This window comes from Triturus cristatus, chromosome 7 (assembly GCF_964204655.1).
Source record: "Triturus cristatus chromosome 7, aTriCri1.1, whole genome shotgun sequence".
In the NCBI taxonomy this organism is placed as follows: Eukaryota; Metazoa; Chordata; class Amphibia; order Caudata; family Salamandridae; genus Triturus; species Triturus cristatus.
Genome location: NC_140590.1, coordinates 117833540 through 117848284, shown reverse-complemented (window position 1 = coordinate 117848284; position 14745 = coordinate 117833540). Strand labels below are relative to the sequence as shown.

General features: G+C 45.6%; 1 protein-coding gene and 1 long non-coding RNA gene across 2 annotated transcripts in view; one reads left to right on the top strand and one right to left on the bottom strand.

Annotated features, from left to right (window-relative positions):
• LOC146808981 (myeloid cell surface antigen CD33-like) overlaps positions 1-14745 on the top strand; it is a 413580-nt gene that overhangs the window by 188728 nt on the left and 210107 nt on the right. Inside the window, exon 3 of the mRNA XM_085615778.1 lies at positions 1350-1730. Coding sequence (XP_085471904.1) covers positions 1350-1730 — 381 coding nt within the window. The remainder of the gene's footprint in view (positions 1-1349; positions 1731-14745) is intronic.
• LOC146808982 (uncharacterized) overlaps positions 1-14745 on the bottom strand; it is a 267404-nt gene that overhangs the window by 240660 nt on the left and 11999 nt on the right. The window lies entirely within an intron of this gene.

Below are 14745 nucleotides of genomic sequence, written 5' to 3'. Positions count from 1 at the left end.
TCACCAAACAATCAACAAAAACAATGGATTTAGGGCCAGATCTCTCTACTGGGGGTGAGTGTTTGACATTGTATAGCGTTCGGTCCATCAACTGTTCTTTTTGCATTTGTCACTCCAAGTGGGACGGGGATTCCGAGACGTACATCCGGTGCTCGCAATGCCACTATATTCAGGCTATCCTGGCTGATGGGGGGTGATACCCCGAAACTGGTCCTAGGATGATTGTTTTCGGTCCAGGGAGGACCTGGCTTGGCATTTCGGGCTGGACTGTTCCCATTGAGAGCAGAGCCAGGACTAGTTTGCATGTGACTGGGTCCAAACTGAGTTGGTGTGGTGAGCAAAATAGAATGGATTTAGGCCCAGATCTCTGTACTGGGGGTGAGTGTTTGACATTGCAAAAGAACAACATGAACATTAAGTTACATAATTCACAGCATGCAAAGAAATAGGTGTTGAGCAAATTGCAAGGTGTAAGTAGCCAGTTTTCCTAGTTTAAAATGTCAAGGCTTAGGTGTGGTAACCGGGACCTCCTACTTGAAATACTCTCACAATCTGCTTGGAATCCTGGTGCTTGTGCTGAAGCCTGGCCTGCTGGAAATTATAAGGGTTGGGGTTGTTGAGTATAGACGTCAGCGCTTACTCTCAAATAACTTTCTAGATGCACTGAATGCCTGTTTGGAAGAAGATATGATGCAATCTTAGGCTTGTAGGCTACCTCCAAAATTGACAAAAATCGGGACCACATTGGCCCACACAAACATATCCTTGCCCCATCCAGATGAAAATACCTGGAACCGGGTCTGCTGGTCTCCCGGCTACCGCTTCCAAGGCTAGTCTCCTGGCTACTGATTCCAAGGCTAGTCTCCCGGCTACTGATTCCAAGGCTAGTCTCCCGCCTACCGCTTCCAAGGCTAGTCTCCCGCCTACTGATTCCAAGTCTGGTCTCCCGGCTACCGCTTCCAAGGCTAGTCTCCCGCCTACCGATTCCCGAATGCAAAAACCTGATTCCTGGACAGGGTTCTGCAGACGGGGACTGGTCTGGTGTGACTCAGGGTGTACACGGCCAGGAACCTGCTCCTGCTTGCAGGTGCACATTATTTTTGTCACACTCTCTCTGCCTGCCGTGGCGCTTTCATCGAGCTCCTGAGACAGATAAGGTAAAAAAACACAAAACACATTTTCATTTAGCCCCACTACATGACAATAGACCCGATTCAGGCGTCAATAGAAGTAAACAGGAGAAATACTTTCTACCGATTATTTTTTTTTTTTTAAATCTCCCACTTTACCCTTCTAAAATGTTGGCATGTATGTTGTTTTAAAATCAGACTCTGCTCTTCTCTCCGCAGGAGTCCTCGGAGATAGAGACGCATATTACACCGTGACCGTGCCCAAGACCGTCACAGCGCAGGAAGGCCTGTGCGTCCTCATTCCCTGCCAGTTCACCTACCAGCCGATGGAGGAGGCAGCGGTGACTTCCCGCGGATACTGGTTCATTCAAGATGACGATACGGCGGCCGTGGCTTCCAACGATAGAAACAGAGGGATCCGCGAGGACACCAGAGGCCGCTTCAGACTGGTGGGAGATGTCAATCAAAGGGACTGTTCCCTCAGCATCGATGACGTCAGGAGCTCGGATGGAAGAAACTACTCCTTCCGATATGAACACAATGAGCACGAATCAATTAAATATTCTTATATTAAATATCTGCTGCGCGTCACGGTTGTAGGTGAGTCACGTCTTGCGTTCGCTCTGGTTGTAAATTGATTACCGAGTAAAAAGTCCGTCCATTGCATAGGACAGTGTGTGACCCACACAGAGGACGGGATTCAGGCCCATGAGCAGATAGTAATGATAACTGTATTACTGCTGAATTAAAGTGGTGTCACTGCAATATCAATGCAGTGATAAAGGATCTTACCGCGGTCCGCTGTGTAGATTACCGCATTCAAACAACCGGTGCTAGGCCTGGCCTTTTAATTGTGGAAAGAAAACCGCTTCCTACGCAGGTTATTCCGCACCCAACGATATATTTTACGGAAGTACCCAGAATGTTGAGTTTGGTAAGGCGGTTAGAGGCGTTATTACAATGTAGTGTAACACAGCCAAATATTCCATTACACCACCCACATCTAACACTATCGATCATCAGGAGAAGGCACTGTTTATCGAGCCCATTCAGACACAGGTCGCAGTTTTAAAATGGCAGAAAGTTCAATGTTAACCTTTTTTGCCAATAACGTCTACTGGGAGGGGAGCACAAACTACACCACTTCGGTTTTGAAATAGGCACTTACCATGGCTTTATGCAATGCGGATTGTGTATGCAAAATTACAAAAATGAGCTCCTTACACGTACCAAATGAGTGCGAAAATGTTTGCGAGGATTTGTATGTACTATAAGTGTGCATTTTTTCACAATCTTTGCATATTTCTCAAAAAAACTCCAAAAGAACGCAAACGTTCTGCACACACAATCCTTTTCAGTTGCTCAACTCCCAGGGGCGGCACCCCCATGATGGCCCCTTCCCTCACCCAGCATGTAGACTCGCAGATATAAGTCATTTATCAAAGCAACCACGCACAAACATGTGAGCTGCACAGCTCTACATGCTGGCAGGATGTAGGCCAAAGCAAATTATGCGCACAGCAGCAGACCCTTACATAGGGGGGTGAGTAGGCCCCACTCCAGTGACACAGGTAAAAAGACCTGTTCACACTACTGATCATGGTTTCAAAAACACGGTATGCTGCCACTGCCACACTCGCACTACTTAACTCTTTCATAATGGCATGAGCCTTTAATCGCCAAGAGGGTAGCACTTTGACCAAGATTAGGGGGCACATGCACTACCCATATTCCCTCAGTCCCAAGGATCTAGCTATCGTTGCAGCTGGGGCACTCGAGGCAGGGGTGCGCGTCCATCGCCAGTCAAGGGACATTTCTTGCCCAGCAATCTTTTTGGAGAGATTTGATTGTATAAGTAGCACATACATTAGCCAGACAACCAGATTCGAGGCTGCATAGGATCTTTTTTGTCAATTGGATGTGATGGTGAAGCAGCCTCAGAAATTACAGTATCTTACCCTAATAGCCCTGCCTTGAGATGATCAACCTTTACAACAGCTGGGAACTAACATGCAGAGTCCTATACTGGGTACTGTCTGACAAACATTTCTGGAAGGACTGCTTTTCTAAGTCTCCACATTTATTCGTCAATATCCCAGGCTTATGACTCTGACTCTTTTTGCTGTTATTATATATAACATCCTCACCATCCCCACTCATGTAAAATTCGGGAACCCTAAAATGTCACTTAAATTCTATAACAGCAATTTAGATCCCTGTAACAAATGACACCTGACTCACTTCCGCTTCAGGGTCCCCTGTGGAGTCTTCTTGGAAATCCATATTCAGTACTAGAGCATTTGAGGTGCTTCCCTGACCTCACAGGCCACCTCAACAGTGGACTCGATCAGCTGCAGCAGCATCTGCACTGGGCGGGCATTCTTTGTATACAGAAGCTGCCAGCTCCTAAGAAGAATGCCCTGGTGAGTTGCACTGGTGGTGCTTTTTCACCGCGTCGATCTCCAGCCGCGCTAAGACATTTTGGGTGGTTACCCAGCAAAGCATTATTGTGACCCACGAACTTGCTCAGGAGCCGCCATTATGAAATCAGGCACCGGAGACACTATCAGCCATCCCCTCTACGGCAAGCCACTGTAGAAAGGTAAGGTTGAAGCTTTTAAGGATTGGTAGTGGTACACTAAAGCAGAAGACAATGATAGAATCCGGGTCATGTTACATTAGACAACTCAGTGAGTCATGGAAACTTATTGTTCCGCCTGCTCAGCAAGATGGAAACCAGTGCTTAATTTGTAAAAGAACGAATGCCGAGGGCCACAGTTTTCCAATGAAACCTGTGGCCGGTACTATTGAAGGTGAAGGTGACAAATGCCAAGTTGTTATAGTCTTGATTCCCCCTCACACATCTTTAATCTATCAACAGACTCTCCATATCTCTTACCTCACTCTTACAGGTTCTTATTCATCCCTTTCCCCCTTTACCACTCTTTTTCTGTGTTTCTTTTCCCCCACCTTTCCCCTTATGTGTTTTTCTCTAGCTTGCTATGGATCAAAGCGTGCGAGGAAAAATTAGTGTTAGTGGGCTCTACCTGCAACTGCTGTCTCAAATTAAGCACCGTGGAGAACAGCAAAAATCGTTTTTGCAGGCAGCAGGAGAAACAAGCATTTGCAATGCAAATAGGTCTCGCATTTGTGAGTTAGAGCTATTGACATTGTAAATGGCAATATTTTTTACCTGCACGTTTTATTTATGGAGTGAATATATGAAGTGTGCAAAATCCCTTGGAAAGGTCCTGCACTTCATAATAAATATATTGAAAAAGACGCAAAGTGTGGATTGTGTCAATAATTGCTTGGCACGTACCTCATGAGTAAAGTGTCGCCACACATGCACACCGTAGTGCTTTACTAATGCGAAACTCATTAATAAAAGTAGTGCTTAAAGACTAACCAATGCGATCGGGATAGTAGCATGTGAATATGAATCCCGGCTTCTCTTTCATTTTCTAGACTATTTGACTCACTATTGTGATTCTTGGTTAACCCCCAAACCCTGGGAGGCAATGAAGTTTGCCAAGTGGGCGGGGGGCAGGGGGCTTCAGGGGTACATGAAAATGTATTATTTGCCTAGTTATCAAAGGTCACCCAGTGCTATTAGTTAAAAGTGTGCAGATTTCATTAAGCTATTAAGAGTACTTTACTCACATCTATGAGAAAATTGACATTAACTAAACAAAATGCCAGAATGCGTGTCAGTTTTACAGTGTTTTAGACAGTACTGGTTGCTTAGTTTCATTGCATTAATTTTGTATTTGATCTTTTACACAGCATCCAAAGTAGGTTACCTAACCCCAAAGCCCCGAGTTGTTAAATGTAAATGTACAGATATTTATATAGCGCAAATCACCAACTGGTCTCTAAGCGCTTGCTTAGGGAACCCGTCCTGGTATTCCCCTGTGAGATAACCCAGCAGGGCATCCACAAGGTGAAAGCCAGGCATCCCGCCGCGAGGGACCATTGTGGAGATTAAGCAAGCTATTGCCCAGAGTCACAGAGTGTGAACCCATGAATGGAGTATGCACTGGAGCAGGAATTATCAAGTCCATGGACAATTTATGGACTCAAGACCCAGCCGAGCTGGGAATTGAACCCTGGTCCCAGGCTGACCTCTGCTTCCAGGTCATCCTACTCTAACCAGTGAGCCACACTTCTCCAGCAAATGACCCATAGAAGGGAGTGTTTTACAGTTGAGCAAATGTGTCCAAATGTAATTTTGGTTGTGCCATGGAATGATCAGCCAAAGAGGTACTCGATGAGCAGGTATTTAACTACACACTCAAAACGTATGGTATTGTGGCTGTTTGTTTGTACACAACCACCTCTTGGAATGTGTTTATTAACACAGAGCTTCATCTACCAGACAGTGCTCACAGAGGGGCGACTAAAGCACAGAACAAAATCTATTCATTTATCCTGAGTGTGAAGGCACCTGGAAGGATTAGGTGCCTGCCTGGAGAGGCTAGGGATCCCAGCACTTCTACAGACTCTGCAGTGCTCCTCTGCACCAGCAGGGTACAGTTCAGAATCTGCCGCTTCTGCTAAGAATAGGTGAGGGGATGAGGTTGGGGCATGCATGAGTTGCCGTTAGATTTCCAGGTTATTGGAAGTGATGATTCTGACGTGAGGCAATGGAGACTGACTTTGTCTGTTTATCTGCACCAGTCTATTTCTCTACCATCTACCGGGCTTACTGTCATGTATCCATTGATCTCTCTGTTAGAGGTGCGCGAGCCAATATATTAATTAACAGGTAGAGCCAGCCGGAGACGAGCCAAGCGTATACGAGCCAGTGGGCGAGCCGTGAAAATGATTGGCATGGTAATCATACAGTAAACATGATGTAAATGTGCGAAAAAGTCTCTTCAGAATTCAAAAAAGTGCATTTCTTTAGCGCGTCACCTCAGTACACAAGATTATAGCACTGAATTGAGAGGAAGTTATTGAAAGTGCTCGTTTTAAACATGAGTTAAAACACTGCCGCTCCTCCCGCCCGACAACAATGCCATTTGTGAACTAAGAGGCATCAGTTGTCATGCATACCCCGAATGTTGCCTAGAGTCTTATTATATTTAGAGTAACATTAAAATCTAGTTCATTAAACACGAAAAGTTTTTGTACAGCACGCATCTTGAACTCGCATATTTCAAGGTGGCAATGATAAAGATGAAAACGGAAGTGCTGGCAGGCAAAAAAACACTAATGGGTGTGGCGGGGGGGGCGGGAGAGGGTGAGAAGTCACAGACTGATGGAGGGGGCTGTGGGGTGGGAAGACAGGGAAAAAAATAGTGTTAGGAGTAAAGGGGCCAGTAACCGTGGAAGGATACAAATAATGAATGAGGAGGGACTAACAAGCCTCAAACCAATCGGAGGACAGCATTTAAGACAAAAGCTAATGGGCAGACAGTGGGCGGAGCTTCCACAAAGCTTCCACACTACAGTATATACTGCATGCCTCACAAAGCGATGGCAGCGCATTCGCGCTGCAATGCTAGGCGAGACCTAAAAACAGAAAGATGGGAAAAACACTACTTCAAACAAAAAATAGGTGACAAAGATAAATTATTACTTTCTGTTTGGAAAGGTAACCGCACAGCATTACAGAAGAAAAAACACAGGAACTGTGCTGTTTCTCTTTTTAGATTTAAATCTTTATTGGTTATATAAAACAAAGCTAGTGATAGCCAGAAACATGTTAGCAGGTGTGTCGTCATAATTATTAAACAATCCCATCACAACAACCTAGCCCCCCCCTCATCCCACCAACATTCCCCCGGGGACCTATTGACAATCTCCTAAAGGAATATGGGAATGTCTGTGCGTCTTTACATAGAGCTGGAAGGGGGCTCCATAAGACACAGAAGGTGTAGTTATTTAGAGCAAGTAAGCTCACAGTACTCAGAGCTCAGAAGGGAGAGAAATGGGCGCCACAGGTCTGGAAAAGATGATCCTTGATTTAGTAATGAGAGGGAGATATGCCCCATGCCAACCACATACCATAGTCTTGGCAGCCATCCCTGATGAGTGGGAACCTGCGTCGAACCGCACAGAGACAGTATGTTCTGCAATGCCGCACCCAGAGCAAGGCCAATCTGTCTGCCTCTGCATGAATTAAGTCGGAATGTGAGTGCGTTAGGTAAGCCAAGAATGACATAGTTCGGTAAGTAAGAAGTGAGGTTGTTGTGTATCAAAGTGGGTGTCTATATCATCAAGGACCTGTGCCCAATAGGATGTGAGTTTGGGATAGTCCCACAGCAAATGAGTTAATGTGCCTTGAGAGTCACACCAGCAGTCATGTTTGTGGGCAGGGTTTCCTTTATATAGTCTGGAGGGGGTGATATACCAGTAAGTGGCTATTTTGGTCACTGTTTTAATGCTGGAAACGTTGCGAGCTGTATGTCTCGCGTGGTGATAGATGTTGCCCCATTCCCGCTGTGTTGACGTATGGCCCAGCTCTAATTCCCAGCACCTCTGACGCGGGGATTTGTGTGACTGTGTGGGGGTGCGCAGGAAGCCATTTAGCTCTGTGATGACATGAGCATTTGAGGTTTTAGAAAGCAGACACTTTTCATAGGGGTGAGGTGCTGTTGTGCATTGGGGCAAATCAAAGGGTTCATCACCCAGTGTTGCACTTGTTTGTAGCGGAAGTGCTCGGACTCCAGCAAGGCGAGGTCCAAGAGTAGACTCTCAAAGGGTAGAGATTCCTCCCCATCGAAGAGGTGGCTTATTGATCTGCACCCTTCTTGGTTCCAGAGGTGGAAGGCCCTGGTGTCAAGACCTGGTGTCAAGTCAGGACTGTTCACTGTGGGCGTCAGGGGCAATGAAAAGGAAGAAAGTCTGCACTTCTCCGATGTTGAATCTCAGGCCTTTAAGATAGGTATGAATCTGTGGAGGAAGGGGATCCTCCATAGAGATTGTCCGGCTGCTGCCCAATCCGTAAAAAGCCAATGCTTTTCTAATTTGTTGCTCCAATAGGGATCGAAGCTGCGTAGCCTGGTAATATCGGTGCAGGTTTGGAATACCGAGGCCACCCTCTCCGGAGGTGTCTGTAGCTTAAGTCTTTGCTGACTCAGGCCACTTTTCCACCCTGACAAAGGAGTTAAGTTCTTGTTGTAGAGGGCGGATAACCCCAGGTGGGGGCTCCACTGGAAGCTTCTGAAATAAGTATAATATCTTTGGTGGTATATTCATTTTCAAAGCTGGAATGTGGCCCATCCAGAATTTTTAGAGCTTCCATCGATGTTGGTCCTGACGGTCCTGGTGAAGTATATTCTTGTAATTAAGGGAGACCGTGGCCTGGATCGTGGCCGTAAGTCAGAACCCTGGATAGGGGATCAAGCATGTTGCCCATTGGACCGAGCAGGAGCGCCTTAGGGCATCCTGGGTGGGGGCACAAAGGGACAACCTGAGGGCCTGTGATTTATGTATATTAACCTTAAAACCTGCTGCCTGGGCAAACATCTCTAACCCAGTGAGAAAGGCTTGCAATGAGGTCAAGGAGTCCTCCAAAGTATCTATAACATCACCTGCATACAGACTGATGCAATGCCGTTCCTCCCCAAATTTGAAACCTGTTATTAGGGGATTATCACAAACTCTCCCAGCCATGTGCTCCATGTATACAGCGAACAGTAGGGGAGAGAGCGGGCTCCCTTGTTCTGTGCCCCGGTGGATCTGGAATGGAGTGGTGTGCCCGTTCACTCAGACCACTGCTATTGGTTGTGTGTAGCTAATAGAAATCCATTTACAAAAGCGGTCTCCTATTCTGAAATGTTCGAGAGTTGCTGCTAGATACTGCCAGTTTACTCTATCAAACAATGTTTCAGTGTCGATCGATAGCAACATGCATTCCGTGTCGTAGCATTGGACTTTGTAAATGAGGTGGAGTAGTGTCTTAGTATTATCACTGCACTGTTAGGTCGCAACGAAGTCCGCTTGGTCTGGGTCCACAAGCCTAAGTAACATGGGCCCCATCCTGGCCACCAGCATCCCTGTAAAGAGTTTTAGCTCCACATTCAAAAGAGATATTGGCTGATAAGAGGCGCAATGTCATTTGTCCTTACTGGTTTCGAAGGACCACAATAGAGGCCAGGAGCATCGAGGGAGGAATGGCAGATAAGTTGCCTATCACATTGAACAGCCTAATGAGAATAGGCACTATGGTTGGGCAGAACGTTTTATAAAAAATGACTGAAAACCCATCCAGGCCTGGAGACTTGAGAAGTTTTAGACAGGCAATGGCGGAAATCACTTCCTCAATGTGTTTAGGGCGGTTTTAGTCAGCTGCCTGATCTGGTGTTAGTTTAGGGTGGGTCACGCCTTGGAGATATTATGTCGATGCCTCTTTAGGAAGCTGTTGGGCAGTGTAGAAGTCGGTTTAGAAATTGTGAAACTCCTCCACTATTTGCCGATCATCTCTGCCTTCCGATCCAGCGGCATCTAACACCATCCGAACATTTGCCGCCTGTACTCGCAGTCAGAAGGCATCCACATCTGTCTCCCCCCCACCTAAAGATTAGTGCCGCAATCGCAGAGCAGCATATTCTGCCCGATCCATGTTAGTGCCCACGAGCTGTGATCATGCAGTTTCAAGTTGACACCAGACCCATGGCATCCCAGTTCTTTTGTGTATGCGGTCCAATTTAAAAACCTGTCGGGGAGCGCCACCCCACAGTGCTGCTCTCTTTGGTTCACCTCGGGTTCCCAGGTGAGGTCACCTTAGTGTCCCAGCTGGGTCACGGCCCGGCACCAGTGCACTCTTCGTTCTTTCGTTTCTTATAGGCTGCGGAGCAAAGAGTCTGGCAAACAACACCTCGCTCTGGTCCTCTCTCCCGGCCTCGGTGACGGTCCAGTGCAGTGCCCGACCAGGTTAGCCTGGGTCGGGGAGCTGGAACCTCGGCCTTGCCACCTCTTGTCCTCGCAGGCCCAGGGGTTGTTCGCTCCGGGGTTGCGGGATCTTCAAATTAGGCAGTTGTGTGTCGCGCAGGGTTTAAGTCCATCGTCGTTGCTCAGTTGAGACCTCCTCTCCCCCTGAGCGTGGGCACGAGCGGCAGGACGAAGAAACACATCTTAGTCGTCCGCCAGTTGTTTCCCTTTTTGAGGTATTATGGGAGAGAGCAGTGCCTTATGGAGTAATCTTTTGGGTTGGGCTAGGTGAACAATGTCTTTTGAATAGGAGATTTGCTCACTGTGTAAGGACAAAGATGACCGAAGAGGAAGTAATGTCCAGAACTTTAGGAAGTGGGAGGGTTGGGGTGAGGCAAGTTACCCCCCATCGGCTCCCCTTTATCTACTCCCCTATTTCCCACTGGCAGTATGAGATGTCCAAAAGTAGAATGCATCAACAAGCATTTTCAATACAATAGGTCTCGCAATTGCAAGATTTTAAGCTATTGGCATTGTAAATGATAATGCCTTTTATTTGTATGTTTTTCTTAGAAACATTTATATAAAAGGCATTGTCATTTCTAATGCTAATAGGTCAAACTCTCGCAAATGCGAGACCACCTTAATGGTGGCTACGCCCCTTTTTTTTTAAACACTGCTTGTGTATTCAGGTTACAGTGAGCAGCATCTAAAGAAAGGGGCAAGGCCAACATTAAAGTGAAAGTGCGTATGGTGCGCTTTTACACAAAGTGTAAAAATGAAGAAAGAAAGAAATCTTTTGTAGCACGGCTGCTAGAGTGAAAGTGGGGGTACTGTAAATTAAATAAATAAATAAGTGCGGCTGTTAAAGTGAAAGCGGCCCACGCTGTAAAGTAAATAAACAAATAAATAAGTTTGGCCGCTAAATTGAAAGCGGAACCGTGCCGTAAATTAAATGATTAAATAAGCGTGGCCACTATAGTTTAAGCAGACTAAAAGGAAATGAAAAAATACATGACTAATAACAATATAAAAGGTGTCAATGTGCTGCGAATTCATGGGTGGAATAGGGAAGATCAATAAAGAAAATAGTGCTCACCGACTAGAAAAAGCAGACTGTGTAACTACACAAGTAAAAAGTCCAGTCGTGATGGGAGGTTACAAATGCAGACAAGGCGGTACCAAGGACGGACTACTAAGGCTATTCACGAATGAAAAGCAACGATTTTGAAAGGACAATAACAGGAGCCAATTGAAAAGATGGGTGGGAAATGGACGGAACTTCTATGCTATACCTCAATACAGCATGCCTCGCAGAGCAGTGTATGCGCTGCCCAAGCTCGACTTAAAAAGGGCAGCCCTTTGCAGCTGTCAATAATGATGTAATTTTGACTTGAAAGGGGGGAAATACAATAAAATATTGGCTTAATGCATAAAGAGGGAACTGCCATCTTCCCAAATCATTATTGTTTTAGTGAATATTCTAAACCAGTCTTCTCCAAGGAGTGGCTCGTGAGCTATAAGTAGCTTGCATGTGTGCAGCTCACTCTGTTAAATTAGAAGGGTTTGTTTTGTTGAATCAATATATGTATCCCAAAACTGAAAAGCATGCAGTCAAGATGTAAATGTGTGTATTTTCAATCTCATAAGCTGATGCATGGAGTAAAATGGTTGCATTTCCAAAATGTATTTAAAGCTGATATTTGAGTGATAACTAATGCAGCGTGGTAGGGCCTTATTGCGTATATTACATTGGTGCCATGGGTATTCCAAGGAAGGCTGTCCACTATTAGTTATGCAGAGGCTTTCTAGATCGATAAAGCCTTTTTTACATCACTACTTGCAACTATGTCTATGAACTGTGTTGATCACTGCTAGTAATATTGCATTGGGTGGCCACTAATATAATTTTGTGTGATGTGCTCGCTGTTACAACATTAATAATTTTAGTAGCTCTGGATGATTTTCATTTAACATAAGTAGCTCTTATTACAGAAAAGACTGGAGGCCTCTGTTCAAAACCATTCACTGTGTAGCGGCAGGCTTATAACCTAGTGATCAAAGTTTGACCACGCTGCGCCATGCTTTTGCCATCCTAACAACATTTCTCTTTTCACCAGCTTCAGCAACCATCACAAAGTGTCACTTCTGGAATGCCTAGAATCATGATGGCAGCAAATGGCAGGGGCATTTTACGTGTGAGCTCTGTTTTAACAGATGCATGTACTAAGCTCAACGCTTCATACCTGTATTCACTAGAAGATCATGTATGATGCTTGTTACATTAGGTGTTAACAGGTTTTATTGACTTGTACAAATTGTCCAAAATGCCCATGGCTCCTTCGCAGAACCTTCAAGCCATGCTATTGAGTTAAGCGCTATAAAAGTAACTTCAACTAATGAACCATTGTGGTTACAGTTGTGATGACTTTTCTTGCAACAAAGTGCTTCATGAGGTGTGAAAAAAGTGCTGTCTACCCTCGAGGTTCAATGCAGAGAGTGACCACAAAAAGCTCTTGAAGAGATTACGCGCCTTCTGTCTCCTGTGTCGCAGAGCTGATAAACACGGCATGAGCAAAAAAGGGTATTTGTACATTACAAATGAATGGAATATTAAAAAAGGACACAAACTGCAAACACAGACCTTCCTTATAGATGTGTGTGCGCGTCTTTGAATTTATGTGTATAACTTCATTAATGTCGGTTGTCCTCTTAGTGACAAACAGACCTTGCTCTCATGTGCACAAACAAACGTAACACACATTCACTTATCCACCCACTACCACACTTATAGCCAGAATGTCCCACACATCAGACACATGCAAACACTTCCGGACCCATTAGAGCTGCCAACACACAAATACACGCAGCAGACATGCGACATATAACATAATACCACACAACAAAGGTACACAAATATACAATTACCAGCATTAATACCCAAACATACAAACTGTGCAACAGCAAACCTTGCCAAATAGCTAATATTGTGCACAAATATGCAGTTAAAAACACGCGAATTAGCAAACACACACCCACGTTAACTGCGCCCAGCTAATTAACAGAAATGCGCATGTCAGAAGGCCAAAAAGTGTGTCACAAGAGCCGCAGTCAACCATTTTGGCATCGCTCAACAAAATGAAAGCAAACAAAATGTAGCTCTGATCACACATAGATAATGCACCACTTTAGCCTGTCGAGATGCGCTGAACCCCCCGTTCTCACCCCTCGACCGAGCCACCACCCACAGCACAGACCAGAAGGAATGCAGTCAGAGGGGGGGGGACCCGCAAAGTACAATATTCTGAAATTCTTCCCAATTAAGAGGAAGCTTAATTTGTTTTATCGTGCAGCCAGCCCGTGACCCTGGCAGCTGACACTTACTGATCCATGCAGCAGAAGCCACATGACCCGCCGTAAGCATGGCAACTCTAATGAGCTTCATCCGGCTGCTTCAAAATAGAAAGAGGGGTGGGGGGAGCTTCTCTTGATGCCGTGCGCATGCCAAAGCGGAAAAAACACAACTTCCCCTCCCAAGGAGAGGAAAGAGACAAGGTGGTTGAGAACAAAACGACGGAAGAACCACTCACCCACTCTGTTGAATGAGAAAAGAGCACAGGTCATAGTCGATATCAAATAGGATAAGGCAATGCCGCTAGAGTGGTCGACCTCGAAGCTGGGAACCCGGGTTCGAATCTTGGCAGGGACGCTCAAAATCCCGTGATTCTGGGCATATCACTTAATCTCTCAGTGCCTAAAAAAATGAATGTGTCCATCTGTAACGCAACTGGTGCTCGTGACCCCACAGAACCGGGCTAAAATGGGGTGAAAAATGTATCAAACACCGGAGGTAAAAAGGAGGGTGAGCCGTCGCGAAGGTTAAAAGGGTGAGATTAAGTAAAACCGGTGCAAGTACGATTCTAGAGCTAAAGTAAGAATAGATCATCCAGGGCAGCTACGGGAAACAAGTGAGCACACAGCTACTAATCGGAACAAGCTGTCGCTACGCCATTGGGTGAATGAACAAAAAAAAGTGCTCATCCAGGAATTAAAAGACACCGTCTAATGCCACGAGTAAAAGATCCAGTCCGGGTGGGCGGGGCCAAATGGAGACAGGGCGGTAACAAGGAGGGACTAAGAAGCCTCCTTCACAATAGAAACACAGCATTTAGCATGCACATTGACGCAAACTAATTTAAAGAAGGGGCGGGGCTTAATCACCACTTCTCAAATCTCCACGATTACATGAAGCCTCGCAGAGCGAGCAGCGCATGCGCGCTGTAACGATAGGCGAGACCGGAAAAACAATTGGCCAACATGTGAATCTTTAACTTTGGGAAATTCTCTTCAGTATGCAAGGCTGTAGCTAACATTGTTACAGCCAGTGCAGTGGCTCCAGGAATCAGTATGTGGAGAGGCCCTTTTGTATTTTGATAAAGCCAGCATGCTGAATGGCCTAGCACAGCCCTGCCAAGTTTCCCAGATTCATGCGTAATGTGCTGCTCCATTCCAGTTTTTTTAACTTTTTTTATTCTGGGACTTGTAGTCTTGTTTATTCTGTTATAAAACATGACTACAAGTCCCAGAATTCAAAGGAAAAACATGGACTGGAACAGCACATTACACATGAACCTGGGAAACTTGGTAGCTATGCTAGCATGGGTGTTTTGTAACATTTGCAGAGAAGGGCTGGCACACCAGTGAATGATTTCATGCAATGTATTGTCGCATAGGT